The 20,373-nt window shown below is 51.4% G+C and overlaps 1 protein-coding gene across 3 annotated transcripts in view; it reads left to right on the forward strand.

The window, feature by feature from the left end:
- The window catches only part of KIAA1671 (KIAA1671 ortholog), a 182,786-nt gene that overhangs the window by 35,941 nt on the left and 126,472 nt on the right, over positions 1-20,373 (forward strand). For all 3 annotated transcript variants that reach the window (XM_060400831.1, XM_060400832.1, XM_027956668.2), the window contains exons 2-4: positions 13,862-14,042; positions 15,807-17,414; positions 19,323-19,410. In XM_060400831.1, the coding sequence (XP_060256814.1) occupies positions 15,862-17,414; positions 19,323-19,410 (1,641 nt within the window). In that variant the 5' untranslated portion in view covers positions 13,862-14,042; positions 15,807-15,861. The remainder of the gene's footprint in view (positions 1-13,861; positions 14,043-15,806; positions 17,415-19,322; positions 19,411-20,373) is intronic.

Raw genomic sequence — 20,373 nt, forward strand, 5'->3', positions numbered from 1 at the left:
TTCTGGTCGCCGGTCCTGCATATTGTCTCCCAAGCACATCATCCTCCGAGCTCTTAATAACTGCTGATTACATTGGGCAAAATTAGGGTCTGGAAGAACTGAGAGCAGGTAGGCTCAGGAGAGGGGCCTTGCTGCCCTCAGAGGGGCTGTGCAGAGCTTTGTTGCTGATGGCTGGAAGCAAGAAGGTTTGGATGGGTCCTTCTCCGTATCTTTTAGAGATGAAAGGATTTGGGAGCATAGGGTAGACCCCCTCCCAACACACACACACACACACACACACACACACACACACGGGAGCATAGGGTAGACCCCCTCCCAACACACACACACACACACACACACACACACACACACACACACCCGCTCTGTGGACGCTGCCTCTCCTTATAGCTGCACTCCTGGCCCAGCCCGAGTCTGTCATTGGCATTCACTTTAGGCTTACCTGTGACAGGCAGTAGGTCTGCCTGGAGTCCAGGTGGGTAGAGAGCCTGGAGTCTGTCTGGAAACAGGCCTACTGTGGAAGCGAGTGTGGGGGAGACAGGGAAGTTAAGGAGCTAACACAGGGTGTGTCACCCCGACAGCACCTCGGAGGTTACCCCAGAGAAGGAGGGAGCTGGGGTATTGATACACCAGTTGCTATCCGTCTGAGGTGGCAGGCTGCCCCTGGGGCACTTCTAGTCTGTGCTCCAGTGGCCAGAAAGCAAGCCAGAGAATCACGGGCATCTTCAGTAGGCAGTCTTCTGTATCTTAGAGCTGAGGGTGTAGGGCAGGGCACTCTAGGAATCAGCTGCACCCTTCTGGAGAAAGGTTTGGGCTCTCTGACAAGCGTCTCATATTCAGAAATGTATTCTGTTTCACTTCATGCTTTCACGCATCTAGCATTAAAAAAAGTAATCGCATTCCATTTTTTTTTTTCTTGTCCTCATCCGTTTTATTTGTTTATGTTTGGCCACACCAGGGCATGTGGGACCTTAGTTCCCCGACCAGGGATTGAACCCGTGCCCCTGCAATGGAAGTGCAGAGTCTCAGCCTCTGGGCCACCAGGGAATTCCCACACATCTAGCATTTTCAAAACGTTTCTTTTTTCCTTGTCATGAGCACATTCATTTGATCAGAAGTCAGCGCAGCAAAGGAACCCAGGTGGTGGTCTTCGTGGTCTTTGGTGTCTCTGAGCCTCAGTTTCTATAAAATGGGAGTAAAATACTACAAAATGAATCTCTGCTTGTGGAGTGTTTTTCCTGGAAACCGGCTACACGTTCAATAAATGGTAGCTGTTCTTATTGTTATTAGTAGGATATAAAATTTAGATATTATAGCTAAGCAAAAAAAAAAAAAAAAAAAGGATTAAAATCCCCTGTGGTCTAATTTCCCTCCACTTAGAGTCAGCCCCTCTGAACATATCTTCGTTTGTTTATTTATTGGCTGCACTGGGGCTTTGTTGCTGCATGCGGGCTTTCTCGAGTTGTGGGGCTACTTTTGGTTGCAGTGTGCAGGCTTCTCGTGGTGGCTTCCCTTGTCGTGGAGCACAGGCTTCCGTGGGCACGGGGGCTTTAGCAGTCGCAGCCAGCGGGCTCTAGAGTGCAGGGCGGTAGTGGTGGTGCCTGCGCTTAGTTGCTCCGTGGCCTGCGGGATCTCCCTGGACCACGTGGTATTTCTCATGTATTCTTCTAACACTGTCTCTCGGTATCCACATGTTCATACTTGCATACCCATCCATGTGCATCTACATAAAACGAGAAAGAGAATCTTCATGGTCCATATCATACCTAAATGTTTTAAAATTTAACTGTTACATATTCATTTGGCCAGGCTCACACACATTCACAAGGCTCACAATGCAAAGTTTCCAAAGCGACAACACTGAGAAATCTCCCTCTCCGGCCCTCAGTTCACCCCTTTTCCCGCCCACCACCCCAGGGAATGAATTTAAAGCTTATCTTTAACTGTATTTTTGCCCCCCGACCCCTGAAACTCTTTGTAACTGCCTCTACCTGAAAGTGTAAAAGATTTGAATGTGCTCACGATAACTCATGTATCATGCAGAGAGGCACCTATAACCTTGTAGGTGGCAAAGGTTTCCTTGGAAAGTGAACCGTGTTGGCCTCCTGTGTTGATGGTATCATTCTGGCCCTGTAGACAGACGCTTTCTTAGTACTGCCTGATAAAGATGATGGATCTGGGAGTCACAAGGCCACTGGCTGACCCCTTGAACACGCGGCACTCTTCACTTTAAACCACAAGTGCTCCGTGACCGTAATGAGTGGCTGGATCCTCTGTTAACCAGAACCTTTCATTAACCGAGGCCTCTCCTCTGCATCCCTCGCCTCTCACCCTGCGTTTAAGGCAGAGAGAGAAAGAGGTCAAAATAAACTATTCTCAGCAATGCTAAAGGTCATGACTCCTTACAGTGGGTGAATAATTGGTGGTTCAGTTAAACAAGGTTGGGCCTGGGGTCAGGGCAGGCAGCCTGGTGGCCCATTCCTTCAGCATGCTGAGGGGACTGAAGATGAAGTTAGAAGATCCAGGGACTGAATGCCAGCTGTCCCTTCCTGCCCCTGTGACTCCCTCTCTCTGAGCCTCAGTTTATACATCTGTACATCGGGTATGTACAACCCAGTCCAATAGAACTTCCTGTTCTGTTCAGTAAGGTACTCAGTCTCCTGTGCTGGTTGAGTCCTTAAAATGGGACTGGTGTGACTGAGGCACTGAATTAAAAATTGCATTTAATTTTAATCAGTTGACATTTAAAGTTTAGTACTTACATGGGAAAGTGCAGTGCCAGGACCTACCTTGTGGGATTTGATACTCAGCCAATCACTTTGCTTTTTCTTCTTTTTTGTTTGTTTTTAATATTTATTTGGCCGCATCAGGTCTTAGTTGAGGCATGTGGGATCTAGTTCCCTGACCAGGGATTGAACCCTGGCCCCCTGCAGTGGGAGCACAGAGTCTTAGCCACTGGACCACCAGGGAAGCCCCTCACTTTGCTTTTTGAAACCTTAGTTTACCTATCTGTAGAATGGGGATAAAAATAGCATCAGGTCCAGAAGGTCACTGAAGAGATTAACAGCCCCCAGCACTGCCAGGGGTGGGAGGGGTTCAGGGTAGGGGCAGGGAATGGCATCATTTAAGCCAACAGCTGTTGGCTGCTGTGAGGATGAGCTAGGTGGGATTGGGAGTGAGGCTGTCAGAGTTCGAATCCCACCTGCATCTTAGGCAAACTCCTAAAAAACTTTCCTTGAGGCCTCCACTGTCCTCATCTCTCACGTGGGCCTAATCACGCAGCCCAGCTCAGAAGATGGATTAAGTGGGGAAATTCATTTAGTGTGTCGTCTGGCACAAAGTCAATGCTCCATTCGTGTTAGTGATCCGACAATGATAATTATTAAAACAGAGCTTTCCCGGGGACCAGCTGCATAGGTCTGAGGACAAAGCAACTGAATAAACAGGACGGTTCATGGGGTTCTCTCATTGGCAGCTGGGCCAGGTGTATTTCTTCAGCTCCATGGAGGCCTCGGTTCCTGTGCCAGGAGCAGGGTCTGACTGTCGTGCCCCAAGGCTGGCAGAGCCGGGCCCTGACAGGTCCACAGGGGTGCTGGGAAGTTGGTCCCAGAGGAGGAGGAGGAGTCGGCTGCCTGAAGGGGATGGGAGGCGCGGTTATCATCCTGGGAAAGTCAGGAGAGGACGTGTCAGCTGGCACCGCAGGTTCATGGCCGTGGGCAGTGCCCTGATGGTTATGGCTGGGGAGGGGTGGGACGGGGTGGGGCTCTTTACATCCCTGGGTTCAGTCTTGACCATTCTTTCAGGATTTTCTTATGCCTGTCTTCTCTTTGGGATCTACGTTCCTTGGCGCTGCCCTCTGATTTTAATCAAGGCTTGTGTAAATGACAGGCTCGTATTGGATCTTAGGCCAGGGTTGCAAACAGTATCCACTTAGTCAGTCACTCTTCCTTCCCCTCTCCCCAGCTGGGCAACTGGGGTACAGTTTGAGAGTCAGGGTGGAATTTGCTGAATCACTGTCTCTCTCAAATTCCTTCATCAGAGAGCTATTCCTTTAAGTCTAGGTAAAAAAAAAAAAAAAATCCACCAACCTACCAGTCCCTCCAACAGGCTTCATGTTCTGTTTGTTTATTTGCTCATTATTTACCATGCATTTGCAGAAACCTGCTTTGTATGTGCCAAGTATATTGATGGCATTTTACATGCACCAGCTCCTTTAATCCTCAGAATCCTTTGAGGTAAGTATCACTTGTCAAAAGCACAATTGCATTCACCACGTTTACTTAGAAGACATTTGTCCACTCAGCCAATTTGTACCAAATTCTCTGCGTCCATTAGGAATGCTTTTGCCTTCGTGTAACAGAAACTCTAATGAACAATGGCTTAAACAGTACATCATTACTTTTCACATAACAGTAACAACAACAAGAATCCAGAGGAGAATAGTTCAGTTAGTGCAGTAGCTCAGCTATGTCATCAAGGTCTTTTTCAAGTCACTTAAAGTATCGCTTGTGAGCCCATGGTCCCAAAATGGTTGTCTCGGCTCCAGGCATCACATCTTTATTCCAGGCAGGAAGATGGGGAGGAAGCACCAGAAACTGCATCTGCCTGTTTTTGAGTCCAATGCCATGTTCTTTCCACTTTCCCAGTGAATTCTAGCCTCGGGCCTTTTGCCATTTCCATATAACCCCCGTACCATCATTTTCTTTTTAAACTTTTCACTTTTCTGAAAGGTAACATTTTAAAAGAACCGTTATGAAAATCTCTATTATAAATAGCAAACCAGTGTCTTGTCTTATATTGATAAAATAAATAGTTTAAAATAAAACAATTGTTTTAAATGGAAAACAACAGTAAAATTAAATATAGTGAAAATAAAATTACATTTTAAAATCCACTGCTGCAGCTGAGGGTCTAAGCTTGGGGCTGTTTTATCTTTCTTAAACTGGGACGTATACTGTCTTTCAGTATACTGACAGGATAGCAGGTAGTGTAGGTGTTAAAGTCATGGTGGCACCAAGCAGAGACGGCCTCAGGACTTCATGGGAAGGCACCCTTGAGAATCAGAAAGGAAACAGTTTTCACAGGATGTCATTCACAAAAGCTTCGTGCTATACCTGGATATCAAGGCATCGTGTGTGTGTGTGTGTGTGTGTGTGTGTGTGTAAGCACGAGCATGCTTGCTCGTACACTCAGGCATGTCCAACTCTTCGCCACCCCATGGACTATAGCCCGCCAGGCTCCTGCGGGTTGGCAGGCAGATTCTTTACCACTGAGCCACCTGGAAAGCCCTTCAGAGCACCCTAACTGTTACCAAAGACCACCATGTGTCCCTCATGGACTGCCTTCCACCTCTGGGGAGCCCTGGCTCCCTAAAGAGAGCGCGCTTTAGGCTCCCATTCTTGCGCTGTGCGTGTGTAGAGCTGAGCTCCGAGGTTCAATTGCCTCCGCTGTGGACGTCCCGGGGTTAGGGCTGGTCTTCCCGGCCCGCTCTTCCTCCAGGCTATCTCACCTGAGCTCCGAGGTTCAATTGCCTCCGCTGTGACGTCAAAGTGAGCTCAGGCGAGCTTGGCCTAGACTCGTCAAATTGCGCTCGCAAATTTTACAGTCAAGTGTGTGATGGTCCGGCCGTAAATGAGAACCAGTAAAGATCTCAGTGATGGCACAGCCAGCGCCCCCAGGGCCCTGGTTTATTGCTCATTAGACATCTTTATTGGGTCTGCCCCAGGGCAGAGGTTAAGAACCCTGGCCTCCTAAGCTTTGAAGTGAGTCATCATGGAATGTTTTTTCCTTTGGTGTAAAGGTCCATTCTGCAAATATCCTAAAGCTCGGGGAACAAAACAACAATGGTGTACACCCTTGGAACCAGCCAGCCCACTTCTAGGCATTTATCTTGGGAAAGTCACTGCATGTGAGTGTTCATTGCAGTGTTGGTTTTAACAGTCAGCGATTGGAAACAGCCTAGGGGTACAATAGTAGGAGATGGTTTCGATATAATGATGAGATAGCCAGGTAATGGAATACTACAAGGCATGAAAAACTGCTGTAGAGGTTATGCAGCTATTTGATGTGAAAGATGTTTATGACGTAATTTTGAAATTAAATGAAACAAGGCAAGCTCCTAAACAAAGCGCACGGCCAGCCCTGATTCCATATTAGTTTTGAGAGTAAGTCCCCACTTTTATTGATAATGGCCAGATTGATGGACATAAGATTGCTAAAAATGGCTGTTGGCTCTGGGTGGTAGGATTTAGGATTATTAAAAACATTTTGCTCATCCATATTTTTGAGTTTTTCTGTAATTGTCATGTAGAGAGCCTGAAAAGATTTAATGCAGGCATGGGTGTCTGCCAGAAGTGTGAGAGCTTTAGGTAATTTAAAGAGGGGGATGCCATGTCCTTGGGGGAGTGCAGTCGGTCTCAGGGGACTGAGTTCTCCCAGTGTAGAGCAGCGGTCACAAACTCTTTCTGTAAAGGGCCAGAGAGTAAAGATTTAAGGCCTTGTGGGCCATATGGCCTCTGTGGCCACCACTCAGGGCTCTCCTAATACCTTGGAGGAAGCCATTGATTACATGTAAATGAGTGGATGTGTCTGTATTCTAATAAAACTTTATTTACAAGAACAAGCAGTGGGCCCGGATGTGGCCTGCAGACTGTAGTTTGCCCATCCTGGAATCCAGAGAAAAACAAACAAAGCAAAAAAAGCTGGTTGATTAATGGTTTGGGGTGAGTGCATAGCCAGTCCCAAAATAGCACAAATAGTAGGAAGGAACAGGCCAATGAAAGTTGAAAAGACGGATGTTTACATAGAGGCATAAAGGTCACTTGTAACATTCTTTCTCCAAATCAGCAGTTGCACCTGGAGGAGGGGTGCTGGGGTGAAGCTGTTTAGATTATGCTCTGGAGTATATAAGACGCCAATTAGCTCACGCCAAAGGCTCCAAAAAGTCTTGCTGGAAGGACATGGGTTTACACACATCAGCATTTCCCAAGCGCTTTCTATAAACCACAGGATCCTCTGTGTGGGTGTGAATGCGTGCCACCCACATCTGGTGGTCTGGGGCCAGTTAGGGGATAACCCCCTCAACCTGTTCCTGTGGATTCCAGTCTCAGATGCCCCAACTCTTAACTCATTACAACTTGAAGTTGACACAGAATTCAAGGCCTTACTGATGAAGGCAGTTCTTAACAAAAATCACACACATTCCAATAAGACACTTAGCTCTCTACTTCTGTCAACACGGTATGAGTTTTATTGAGTCCCCCAACAGTCCTTTATTCCACCAGTTCAAAAGGAATTGTGGGGGACCAGGGGCTGGAACAGGCATTTCAGAATCCAGAGAGCTGGGCTCCACCGTGGGGGGTGGGGGTGGGGCTTGAGTGATGAACCATGGACAGAGAAAAGTTGCGTAATGCAGACCTGATAAGTCCTGGGGTGGAGCCAAATGAGAATCGCGGAAGCTGGCGAGGACTTGTCCAAGCCTTCATTGCGAGTTGGTGAAGGAACTGAGGCCAAAACTAGGGTGAGAGACATGTTGGATGATTCCATTTCTTTGAAATATCCAGAAATGGCAACTCTGTGGAGACAGAGAACAGAGTAGTGCTTGCCAGGGAATGGGGGCGGCAGGGGGTGGGGGGCGACGAGGAAGGGGGAGTGATGCTTAGCTTTGGGGTATGGGATTTCCTTCGGAGTGATGAAAGCGTTTTGGAATTAGACGGTGGCAGTGGTTGCACCATGCCATGAATTTACTAAATGTCACTGCTTGCACACTTTGAAATGATGAATTTTATGTTATTATGTGGTTTCTACCATGGTATTCTTTAAAAAGTAGGATGACAGAATAATTCACTGTCCCGACATGGGCACTTTTGAGAATGGTAATAGCTGCCCTTATGGGTGTTAAGTGTCCTTTACGTTGTAACATCATAAAAAGCACAGTGTTCTGGTTAAGCCCACGTGGACTTTGGAAGAAACCCTCCAGACAGGGAGCCTGGATCAGGGTAACTCCCACCTCCCACGGCAGATCCGTTTGGTACACCAGATTCAGTTTCCTAACCAGTAACATGGGCTTCTGTTAGGGTCTTCTTCTTCTTTTTTTTTTTTTTGGCTGCTCTGCAGGCGGAATCCTAGTTCCATCCCAGCCAGGGATGGAACCTGCACCCCTTGCGGTGGAAGCGAAGTGCCTTAACTGCTGGACCACCAGGGAAGTCCCAGGACCTGCTTCTTTGTGTTGTTAAGGAGATGCATGAGGTCATCTTCCTAAAGCACTTAGCACAGTTCCTGGCACACAGTATGGTGCTTAATAAATAATATTTGTCTTTATCCTTGGCTTTTGAAAGCTCTGGAAGTGGGCAGGAAGGGAGCCTTGGTGCCTCTCCATCTTGAATCGATGGGGAGAATACAGCTCTGATGGGGACTTTTGGTATTGAAGCCTAAAAAGAAATCTGAACAAACAACATGAATGGAAATAAGAAGGAATCTCAAAATGAAAGCCAGTTTATAAATATAGCAATTCCTCTCCAGGTCCCTGACACATTTTTATTTTTCATCTGTCCCCTTTCTCTTCCAGACCTTGACTATTTGCTCAAACAATCTTTGCAAAATACAAAAAAAAATACCCCATCCGAGGACTTCCTGGTGGTCCAGTGGCTAAGACTCTACATTCCCATTGCAGGGGGCCTGGATTCGATCTCTGGTCAGGGAACTAGATCCCACATGCTGTGGCTAAGAGTTCACATGCCACAACCAAGACCTGGCGTGGCCAAAATAAATATTTTTAAAATGTTCCCTCTGTTACCTTCTCTTTAATGGCATTCTCATAAGCTCTTCCCACTTTCCTACGCAGACTCTACCACCCCACCCCTCCAACTCTCACTTTCAAGAGATGCAGAATAGCCCCTTACATGTGGCTGAGAGGCGTTCACCTTTTGGGGAGGATGTGGATTATTTCTGAGTTTTTTCCATGACTGCCATGGCAACCATCTTTTCTGATCACAAACTCAGTCCATGTAGCGTGAAAGGATCTTTGTGCCACGTGTGGGCAGGCTGGAAACTGGTGATCTGGTCTACCCAGTGACTTCGTAACTCTTTGAGATTTCAAATGGCTTTGGAGTCCTGAGTGTTTTCAAATAAGGTCTAACACCCTAAATCTGGGATGTGTTATTATTGCATATTGCATCGGGATGGATAACACTGCAGAGGGCATCTTTGTGTATGTGACTTTGTCTTTCTTTAGATTCCTTCCGGAGAGTGCTTCTGCTATGGCTCAGTGGTGAAGGATCTGCCCACAATGCAGGAGCCACAGAAGACGCAGGTTCGATCTCTGGATTGAAAAGATCCCCTGGGGGAGGAAAGGGCAAATCACTCCAGTATTCTCGCCTGGGAAATCCCCTGGCCAGAGAAGCCTGGTGGGCTACAGTTCACGGGGGTCTCAGAGAGTTGGATATGACTGAGCGACTAGGCACAGCATGACAGTCCCTTGCACAGCACACGTTTTTAGACTTGGGACGACCAGGCTAAAAATAAATGAATGTTTTTGGGGTGAGGTATATGTGGGGAAAACACTTGATTCATAGTCAGAAGATTTCAGCCGTAACATTCCCCCTCACTAGCTTGAGATCTGACTCATTTTCTGCATCTGTAGAATGGTGGTAATCCAGGGGAGAAGGCAGAAGGTGCAGAGTCACTGAATCCTTGACTCTTGATGGAATCTCCAAAAATAATAGCGGGAAGCGAATATTGCCACACTGCTTCTGTCACTTAGATTGTCCCCAGGAGCAGGTGAGCACGTCAGCTTCCCACACCCACACCTGCCCTGGATACTATTATTTCCTTCTCTCAGGCATGCTCTCCCTGGAGGTATTTTTTGCACACTGACCTCATGTCTGGTACGGTGCCAGACTCTGGGGATACAGCTGTGAACTGGACTCAGGACCCTCCTGGTCAGGAGCTCCCAGTCTGGAGGCGGTTACCACATGCAGGATCAGCGCTGGGCTAGGGAGGAGCTAGGAGAGTTGGATAGCAGAGCAGGGAAGCGGTACCTGAACCCACCCTGGGACATCAGGGAAGGCTTCCTGGAGGAGGTGGCTGGTGCTGAGGTTAGCCGGGCAGGAAATGGCAGTGTAGAAGCATGAAGGCAAGGAAAAGCATAGTGGGTCTCGTGACCCACCCAGGGTTCATGTGCTGAGGAATGTGAGTGAGTGTGAGGGACAGACAGACAAAGGAGGAGCTGTCCGTCATGAGACTGAAGCTGGAGAGAATCCAGACCCTGCCGTGGGCCCCAGGGGAGTTTGATTTTCCTTCAGAGGGCAGTGGGGAGACCCACCCAGGTGGGCTTTGAGCAGGGGAGTGGCATGATGACCCCTGTGTACTAGAGAATCCCTCTGGCTGCTGCCAGAGAACAGATTGGAGGAGGCGCCAGCAGGGAAAGTCACTTACCTGATTGTCTATGTGTCTTGCTTGTTTATGTCATTTATGGTCTGTCCCCACCTTCATCATTGTCAGCTCCATGGGGACAGGGCTTTCTATATCTTTGGTTCACTGCTGTATCCACAGAGCCTGACACATGGTGTGTGTGTGGGCTAAGTCACTTCAGCCACTTACAACTCTTTGTGACCCTGTGGACTGTAAACTGCCAGGCTCTTCTGTCCATGGGATTCTCTAGGCAAGAATAATGGAGTGGGTTACCATTTCCTTCTCCAGGGGATCTTTCCCAACCCAGGGATTAAACTCGTCTTTTACGTCTCCTGCATTGGCAGGCGAGCTATTTATACCAGCTGAGTAGGTGCTCAGTAATTGTGTATTGGAATGAATGAACTAGGGCCACAGCCATGGGGAGGGAGAGGAGGGTATGCACGCACTCCATTGACATTAGATGTTGGTCCCTCTCCTGCTGGGTCTGTGGGTGGACCAAGTACCCGCGTTTATCATAGTCCTGCTCTCCTGGGGGCAACCCTTGCACGGGGTGCCACGTGGGATGGCTTTGCAGATTTGGGAGGCCAGGTCACATTCCGGAAGGTGCTGGGAGATGTCAGGACTGGCTCCCGGCCCTCAGCAGATGGTGGCATTCCCAGGAAAACGGCACCCAGAGCTGGCTGAGTGAATGACTGTGAGCTCTCGGATCAGATATAGGGGTGTAATTATGAGAGATCGACAACAGCTGTTAGAATGAATCAACGCCTCCGAATCTGAGAGCGAAGCTGCCACACAGTCGGGTTCTGAATGGAAGGGCTTCTCCTGCTCTGTCCCTTCGAGCTTCTGTCGGATCCCCCCGGGAGCCTGTGCGCTCCACGGCCGCGCCCCCAGCATCCGGTGCAGAGCCCGACTTCTAGAAGGAAGGTCAGAGGGTGGAGGGATGAATGCTCTTGCCGGGCGCCTGTCTCTTCAGCCGCTATTGATGTCGGTGACTCAGCTCCCAGGAACATGGCTTTTCCCTGCGTAAAATTGCAGGAAATGGGAATCTCAAACCTTGCAGATCAATTCCGGGAGATCAAGCCTGTGGACTTGGCAGGTTTAGGGACAGCAGAGGTCCACTGCTGCCGCCCACAAATCCAAGGTGTCCTGGTCCACCCTGGCCTCTTGACCTCCCGGAGCTGCCCATCTGTCCCTCTCCGAGCTGACCTCCCTGTTGATTTGTAGATAAAACCAGACATAGCTCATACCCGGTGTCCCTGCTTTCTCCAGGGAGCTCTTGTTTACCTGACTCTGGCTACCGTGCTAATATATTTGAAGAGAGCGAGCCAGGCCACCCCAGGAAAAAAAAAAAAAAACAACCCAGCATCTGTCTTCTGTGTGAGTGGGCTTCTGAAATGTTTTGGAAGAGACTAACATCTCTTAAATTAAGCATAACATATGTGATGCATTTAAAGCAAGATTTTAAAGCGTGCATTTCAGTCGGTTTCCTTGTATTTTACAACAGGTTAAAGGAAAACCTGAGACTCATGGGTTTCTAGGTTTGGGAAAGACTTCAAAATATTATTTAGCCATCCACTACGGCGGTTTAAAAGCTCTTCCCGCCCCCCGCCCCCCCCACTGTGTTCACTGATTGATCGATTCACTCATTGATTCGTTCCCGCAACCATATTTATAGATCAGGCATCTGCCTGGCATTTTAAATGGAAGCTTGAGAGGGAGCCCAAGATAGAAAGGAAATTACGGATAACAGAGACACCCTTCTGGTTAAGAAGGAAGTGGACCAAGAATCTTTTATCTTGTTTTCCCCTGTTTCCTCCCCTGCAGTCTGGCCCCTGAAATGGGTTCAGGGATCCCAAAGTTGCAGGCGACATTAGTGAGCCATGGATCCTGCTTCAGCAACGATGCTCTCGGTGGTCCTTCCCAGGAAAAGCCGTACGGAGTAGCATCCGTTCATTCCACCTTCGGGTAGATGAGTGCGTGTGGCAGTGTGGGGTTAGTGCCATCACAGCAGGTATCTGACGGTGGCCTGTCCCCGGCAGTTGGACCTGTCGGTGGGGGCGGCGGGCTGGGCTGCCCAGCGGAGCTCTTCACAGCTCTTTGCTTCTGTCACTCAGTAGCACTTGACCCACGGCCCCACCAGAGCTTGCCAGAGGAACTTATGTCCTAGACTGCTTCGTGTCATGAAACTCAGGACTCCTGCCTTTACTCAGAATCTTAGTAGCACCTGGGCAGTAGGGCCAGGAAGCTAGCTCTTCATTTATTTATTCACTCAATAATGATGCGTTCAGTGCTCTTATCTGCCAGGCCACTGTGCTAGCTGCTGGGGTGCTCTCTGGGGACCTCCGCTGATATGAAGCGAGGGATCCTGCACTACGAAATATAACTGTGTATTTATGAGTCCTGCCGTGTGTCTGTGGGCCTCTGGACATGTAAGAGTACTGGATTGGAGGCGGGCAGCACTGTCTGAACTGTGACCTTAGGGCTGGGCCAGTTTGTGTGTGTAGCAACAGGAGCGTCTCAGAGAGCAGACGCAGCATGTGCAGGACCTCGAAGTGCTGCTGAGCAGAACAAGGGGCACTGGCTCCGGAGCTGGCCAGCTCCCGAGTGCTCGTGAGTTACCTCCTCTAGGCCAGGGGAGTCTCCTGGGACCAGCACTCCCGACTGTAGGCAGTTAATCTTCCTTTTTCTGTGCTCCCGTGACCTGCTTCATTTGCCTGCGTGCTCAGTCGCTCCGTGTCTCAGCCATATCTGACTCTTTGTGACCCCATGGACCATAGCCCGCCAGGCTCCACTGTCCTTGGGATTCTCCAGGCAAGAATACTGGAGTGGGTTGCCATCTCCTCCTCCAGGGGATCTTCCCTATCCGGGGATCAATCCCACATATCTTGCAGCTCCTGCATTGTCTGGTGAGCCTCTTGGGAAGCCCCCTTTACTTATTTTAATTTTTTGGTTTATTTATTTTTGGCCACACCTTGCAGCATGTGGGATCTTAGTTCCCTGTCCAGGGATCAAACCTGTGTTCCCTTCTTTGGGAGCGTAGGATCTTAACCGTTGGATCACCAGGGAAGCACTCCTCCCATGTCCCTCTTTATAAGCCATGTTTATTGCCCAGCATAGTTGCCTGTGTGTGTGTTTCTCATATAAGACTCTTAATTCCCTGAACAAAGGAGATATTTCTTATTCATCCTGCTGCACACAGTAGGTGCTCAATAAAACACGTTTCAGAGGAACAGGGGCGGTTTTTATTGAGCGCCGACTGCGGACTCCGCACCCTTGATGCCCACGTGTATCCACAAGGCGACAATACTGAAGAGCTGACAGGAGCGTTGAGTTTTACAAGCTGGCAGAGATGCCAGCGGGATGCGATTGGAGCTCGAAAGCTTTCGCGCTGTCTGTGCCCATATTTTTGCCAGAACCCCAGAACTGAGCCTGTCGCCCTGTGTCTCCCCAGAACTGCCTGCAACTCAGCCTGCTGGGACCAGCCTACCCCTGTTGCCCCCCGCCCCCCATCCCACCCCTTGCGGGCTGCTGCCAGGGGTGTGTGCAGACAGCCTCGTTCATCCGAGATGAGACACGATACTGCTCGCTTTCTCCGGCAGTCACACGTCTGCAGCCAGGACCTTCCAGCTCGGGTAAGTGGGGCTCCTGTGGGTTCTGCCAGGGAATCTTCTCTCTGTCCCCTGAATATCCTGTTCTTGTCCCATGTCTCACATCTGTGTCCCGGAGGTCACGGGAGCTGGCTCTAATGATGAGCAGTCCCGGTTTGGGGCAGGACTCTGCCTGCCTGCGCACTCCGCCCCAGGTCACTGCCGACGGATTCCTCCGAAGTCTCTCTCGATTTTCTGGTTTTCTGTTTCCATCCCTCTCTTCTGCCTCTGACCCCGTCTAGACGGTGTTCTCTGCATTGGGAAGAAGGAATCAGTTTAGCACCATCGAGAGCGTGTAGGGAAAAGAAAAGATAAAAATCTGTCCGCCTTTCTTTCCTGCAGGCTGCTGTGTGAGTCAGAGCCGGGGGCAGCAGTGTGGGGCCCCCAGAAGGGAAGCGGGAGGCTTGCGTGGAGCTAAAACACCTTCTGCTTTTAGCCCATCTAGACGAGGGGGCGGGCTGGGGGCAGTTTTGTAGGGAAACAGCACTGGCATGAAGGTGGGGTTTTTAGGGTAGGGGACGCATCAAGAACAGCAAATCGTCTGGGATTTTTTACAACCAGAAAGGAATAGGACGTTACTGTTAAAAGGAGAGAGTTGAATGGATCCAGGACTTGAGATCCAGTTTCAGCGGTGTTGATGGTTGGCAAGTCAGACCACCTCTCTGGGCCCCATCCTTACAAAGGGAGATAAGGACAAGCCCTGCCTCTCAGGGTCGTTGGAGGATGGACGAGAGAGGTCTCCTGTCCTGAGAGAGCAGAGCTCATGGCTGGAGGAGCAAGGGGCTTGTGCCTGAGCCATTGCAAAACAGGGGCCGATGATCACATGCCCATCTCGTAGGGTTGTAGGGAGGAGGATGTGATTCGTGAGACAGAGGGAGCCCTTGGCTTCCCTGAGGCCTGACTTGTGGTAACTCTCATCTTTAGCTGATGATACTCTTCTTACTGAGACTCTGAAGGCAGTCACCTTAAAATAGGTGTTCAGCTGAAAAGAACCCAAAGGCAAAAATAATAATAATGATGACAGCAGGTGGAGTGGAAAATGAGGATGACTTTTTTTTTTTTTTAAGGCTTCTGGAAAGACTGGGAAGGGGAGAGATAAGGGACGGTCTGGGGAGCTGGAATTCTGAGGCCACTTGCCAACTCTGTGACCTTGGGAACATCGGCTTTGGGTGTCTGTGTGAGCTGGCGCTGGTCACCTGCCCTCTCTGTGCTTGGTCCTGAAGAGCGTGAGGATCAGCCTGACGTAGGCAGGCTCTGAAATGGGAAAATACTGCAGAGGCAGGGACAGGAGTCTCACAAGGGCTTACCCTGGGAGCCTGCGGTGTGCGTCTGGAGTCAGACCCAGGTTCGAATCCCAACTTTGCCTCTTTTGTTCTCTGAGTGACTTCAGGTCAGTTACTCTCTCCGCTGGTTTCCATATCTGTACAGCCGAGAGCATCGTTTGTTACCCTGAAAGCTGGCCTTGAGATCAAGCGAGTTGGGAGAGTCCAAGTGAACGTTGGCACCGTTTGGGCACCCTTTGAGCTGGAACGAACTTCAGAGTTAGGACTTTTAGTCCGCTGCCCTTGCCCAGAGCTGAGGGGTGGAAGCCACTGGCCCAGGCTTGCCTGGTGGTCAGTGGAGAGCTCTAGTCCAGACCTGGGGCTCCAGTCTCTTGATCCTCATCCATCTCCATCTCGCCCTCAAATCTCTCTGTTTCAACCCAGACACTGACTGAATCTTAAATTTACTTTATAAATTTTTTTTTAGTGGTTGCCTCTCTGTTTCTGACGCGCTTCTTCCCCATGGATCCACAACCGTAACCATGGCAACGCGGGTGGAGGTCGGCTCCATAAGTTCCCTGACGGGGGTGCCGGGCCTAGGCGAGCTCTCCAAGGAGGACGCCCTGACTCGGACCTACTTCGGCCAAGCTGGCGATGCCCCCGGGCCCCCCTCGGCGCTGCTCTTGGAAGGAAAAAGCCCCCTCAGGAGCCCGGTCCGCCTGCTTCCTCTGCCAAGACTCGCCCCCAAACCCTTCTCCAAGGAGAAGGCTGCAGCTGCGGACGTGACACCCTTGTGGCCCAGCCCGGCCAGGCCATCTCCCGCCGGGGGGCCCTCCCAGGACGTGGCCTCAGGGCATCTGAACGAGAAGATGCCGAGCCTGGCAGGGCAGGAGGTGGGGAGCAGGGACCGCCCGAGAAGCGCGTCTCTGTACCCCAAGGCCGCCTTCCCGCGGCCCACGCCAAACCCCGTGATCTTCTTCGAAAGCACCAAAGCCAACCCCGCTTTGGGGAAGGGGGCTCGCGAGGCCAACGCAGGCGTGTCTCAGGGCCCTGCTTCTGCCCCCCGGCCTGAGGTGGCCGCCAAGCCTGCCCCGCCAGCCCGAAAGCCCGTGGGGAGCCTCCCGCGGCCAGCCTCCCTGCCTCAGGACTCCAGGCCGGTGGCCACCCCAGAGGAGACCGGCCCGAAGGAGCCTCTGTCAAAGGCCAGCAGCGTGGAGGATGCAGGAGGCACCGCCCCGGAGCCACCTAGGCCTCGCCCGAAGAGAAGGCCCGTGTCAGCCATCTTCACCGAGTCCATTCAGATTCCGAAGCCAGGCCCCGGCGGGGTGGCCGGAGCAGGGAAGCTGCCCCCAACCCCTCCCGAGAAGACGTGGGTGAGGAGGCCCAGGCCTCTGTCCGTGGACCTCACAGCCCGGTTCGAGAGCAGAGAGGCCTTGGCGAGGAAGGTGGCAGAGGAGGCCACGGCAGGGCCTGCCGCCCAGCAGCGGGGACCCGACAGGCCAGACCCAGAACCCAGGGTGGACAGGGAGTGTCTGGTCAAAGCAGAAGCACCTCCACAAGACCCGGATTCCAATTTCCTGCGGGTGGCCCAGAAGATCCAGGAACGGAAGGAGAGGCTGCTGTGCCAGCAGGGGGGGATGGGCAGCCTCAGAACCGAGGGGGGCCCAGCCAGGGTCACCCTCATCGGTGCCCAGGGTCTCGGGGAGGAGAAAGCCACGCTGGATGGGGAGCCAGAGACAGCAGCCAAGGAACCCCAGTCCGCTCTGCCCAGGCCTGGAAAAGGCCAAGACATGGCTGAGGTCAGGAGCAGAGGGGCTGAGGGAGAGACCCAGGTCTGGGGAGAGCAGGCCCCCAGGGGTGGTATGAAGAATCGCATTGGCCTGTTTGGGGAGGAGGGCGCCTCAGCCTTGGCAGCGGGGTCTGAGTCCCCACCAGCCACCCCCGAGTCCCCAGCCGTCCTGCTGGAGCCAGAGAAAGCGGGCGTGAGCGTCCAGGAGCGGATCAAAGGCTGGGCCACTGAGAGCTCAGAAGCAAAGCCGGAGCTCAGGAGGAGGGCGGTCCAGACACGGCCACTGTCAGCAGACTTGACCAAACTGTAAGTGGGAACACCCCACGGGTTTCCTCCAGGCTCCACGAGCCCCAGCCCCTCACCACAGACCACCCCCCATGAGGTGGAAGGAGACTGCAGGGCACCAGGCTCTGTTCTGGGCACTTTTGGTACCCCAGCCCTGAGAGGAAGTGGCATTAGCCCCCATTTCTCAGATCAGGAGGCTGAGGTGTGGAGGAGAGCACTGCTTCACTGTGCATGCCAGCGGCAGGGCCAGTGACTTGAGCGGGTCGCTTTCCCCACCTTGAGCCTCGGTTTCTTCATCTCGTAAAGGGAAATGATGTTAAGGCCTGCATTAAAGGATTAAGGCCAAGACTCAGATACTACTGGAGATCGCTCGGCCCAAGGGAGCCCTTGACACATTGTATTTATTAATAGTCTCAAATGATATGATGAATCCTGTTGGTTAATGATAATTTTCTAAGCAAGGCCTGGCCCCTGACATCTCTTCCTCCTTTGTTTTGCCGCAAGTGGCTTTTCAGCTAAGATAGGGAGATGCCACCGGGGTGTGTCGCCAGCTCATTAATGGCACGCACGCCACCGACATAGTTTGTCAGCAGTTGACCTTCCTGGGGGCGGGAGCTCTGGGCAGACTGCCCTCCTGGCCCTGGGAACCAGGGTGACCAGCTTGGCCAGAGCGGAGACCACTGGCTGTCAGCATTTAGAATGACCTGGAAAAAAAAATTATCGATGCCTGACCCCCACCCCTGGAGACTCTGATTCAGCAGATCTGGGGAGGGCTTCTCATCTTGGTTTTTCAAAATCTCCAAAGTAATTTTCATGTGTAGCCAGGCTTGAGAACCCCTGAATTCAGGAAACGGAGAAAGAGGGGAGCTCCCTGGCCATTCAGTGGTTAGGACTCAGTGCTTTTGCCAGGTTCAGTCCCTAGTCAGGGAGCTAAAATCATGCAAGCTACATGGTGTGGCCAAATAATAAAACCAGGGAACAGAGGAAGGGGCACCCATGTCAGGACCTCATGTACCTCCCCTCCCTGAGTCCCCCGCCCCTCAGTCCCTCAGGTTATTCCCATCTGACAGGTAGGGAAACTGAGGCTCTGGGTTTAGAAACAACTGCACAGCCTCATGCGTCCCCAGAGCCAGCCCTTGGACTGCTGCCCATGGGTCAAGTTCAAGATGTGTGATTTGTCTCACCTCCCTCTTCTCTGCAGGCCCCCAACCCTGAACTAATCTTTTAGCCTCCGCTCCAGAGAACTCGGCAGAGATGGGGAAAAGTCTAGCTCCAACTCCCCTTTCTCTCATTTCCCCTTGACAGCTGGGAAACAGGCCCAGAGAGTGATCAAGACTGGGCCAAGGTCACCCAGAGAGGCAGAGGCAAGCCTGTTCCCCGACGCATTCCCTGACCGCCCACTGCCCCCAAGTCCTGCGGTCGGTCCGCAGTGGGGCTGCTGGCTGTTGTGGGGTTGCAGCCATTAATTATCGCTCCTGGGGCATCTTCGCTCCTCTCTCTACACCCTCATGTAGCTATTAGGGCCTTGGGTAGCCTCTTATCTGACCTACAAAAGACGATAGGGAGGCGTTAATTATCCCCGTTTCATAGATGAGGAGACAGAGGCTCAGGTGAGGTCACGAGCCTGAGCCAAGCTCCCTCAGTGGGGAGGCAGGAAGGAGAGCTGGCACGAACACCCGGGCCCCTTCCCCCGAGCCTGGGGCTGCCGCCGTCCCAGCGATGCTGTGCTTACGGTAGGCTGTCTCCCTCCCGGCCCGAGAGGTTTGGCGACTGGAAAGGACACGTCCCATCTTGGAGGAAATGGGGCAGGGTTGCTCTGATGATCTCAGTGCTTGTTCACCCCTGGGTTCCTGAACCAGTTACGGGGTGTGGGCTGGAGGGAGTCCCAGCTTCTGGCCGCGCACAAGTAACTTGGGTCTCTTGTGCCAGGTTTTCCAGTTCAGCTTCAAGCAACGACGTCAGATATGAAAAGTGTTTGGAGCTGAGCGGTGAGCTCCCCAGAGAACCAAGAGAAAAGGTAAGAAGCCGCTTGGCACGTCCTTTTTTTCCCCCAGTGGGTAGAGATACTTACTGGAAAAAGGGCTTTTACAATCTTGAAGATCCAGGAAAGACTCAGAAACCTCTCATGGACTATAAGACTTTTTTTTTTCCTTTCACGTTGGGACTTTTAAAGTCCCTTCTGGTATGATAGACTGTGATACTCTGCTCTGTGTGTGTGTGTGTGTGTGTGTGTGTGTGTGTGTGTGTGTGTGTGAGAGTCAGTCGTGTCCAACTCTTCGTGACCCCATGGACTGCAGCCTCACCAGGCTCCTCTGCCCATGGGATTCTCCAGGCAAGAATACTGGAGTGGGTTGCCGTTTCCTTCTCCAGGGGATCTTCTTAACCCAGGGATCGAACTTGAGTCTGCTGCCTTGAAGGCAGGTTCTTTACCATCTGAGCCATGAGGAATGCCCCATGATTCGCTGTTCCTTGCTGTTGAATACTGTTTGCAAATATAATCGTCAGGCATTAATTTTTGTCTGTGCAGACAGGAGGAGGATATGGCTTTTCCTGTGTAAGAATGTCTGCTTTTTTGAGAAATTAATGAAATTTTGAAATGTTGGGACTTCCCTGGTGGTCCAGTGGCTAAGACTCCCAGCTTCCAATGCAGAGGGCCCAAGTTTGATCCCTGGTCAGGGAACTAGATCCCACATGGTGCAACTAAGACCTGGTGCAGCCAAATGAAATTTTTAAAAATGCTAATAGAGGGTTTCACTGGTGGCTCAGTGGCAAAGAATCCACCTGCCAATGCAGGAGACACAGATTCGATCCGTGATCCGGGGAAATCCGACATGCCTTGGAGCAACTAAGACCATGCACGGCGAGTATTGAGTCTGTGCTCTAAAGCTCATCCTCCGAGACAAGAGAAGCCACCCCCGTGAGAAGCCCATGCACCACAGAGAGCAGCCCCTGCTCCCCGAAACTAGAGAAAAGCCTGCAT

Source organism: Ovis aries, chromosome 17, assembly GCF_016772045.2.
Source record: "Ovis aries strain OAR_USU_Benz2616 breed Rambouillet chromosome 17, ARS-UI_Ramb_v3.0, whole genome shotgun sequence".
NCBI lineage: Eukaryota > Metazoa > Chordata > Mammalia > Artiodactyla > Bovidae > Ovis > Ovis aries.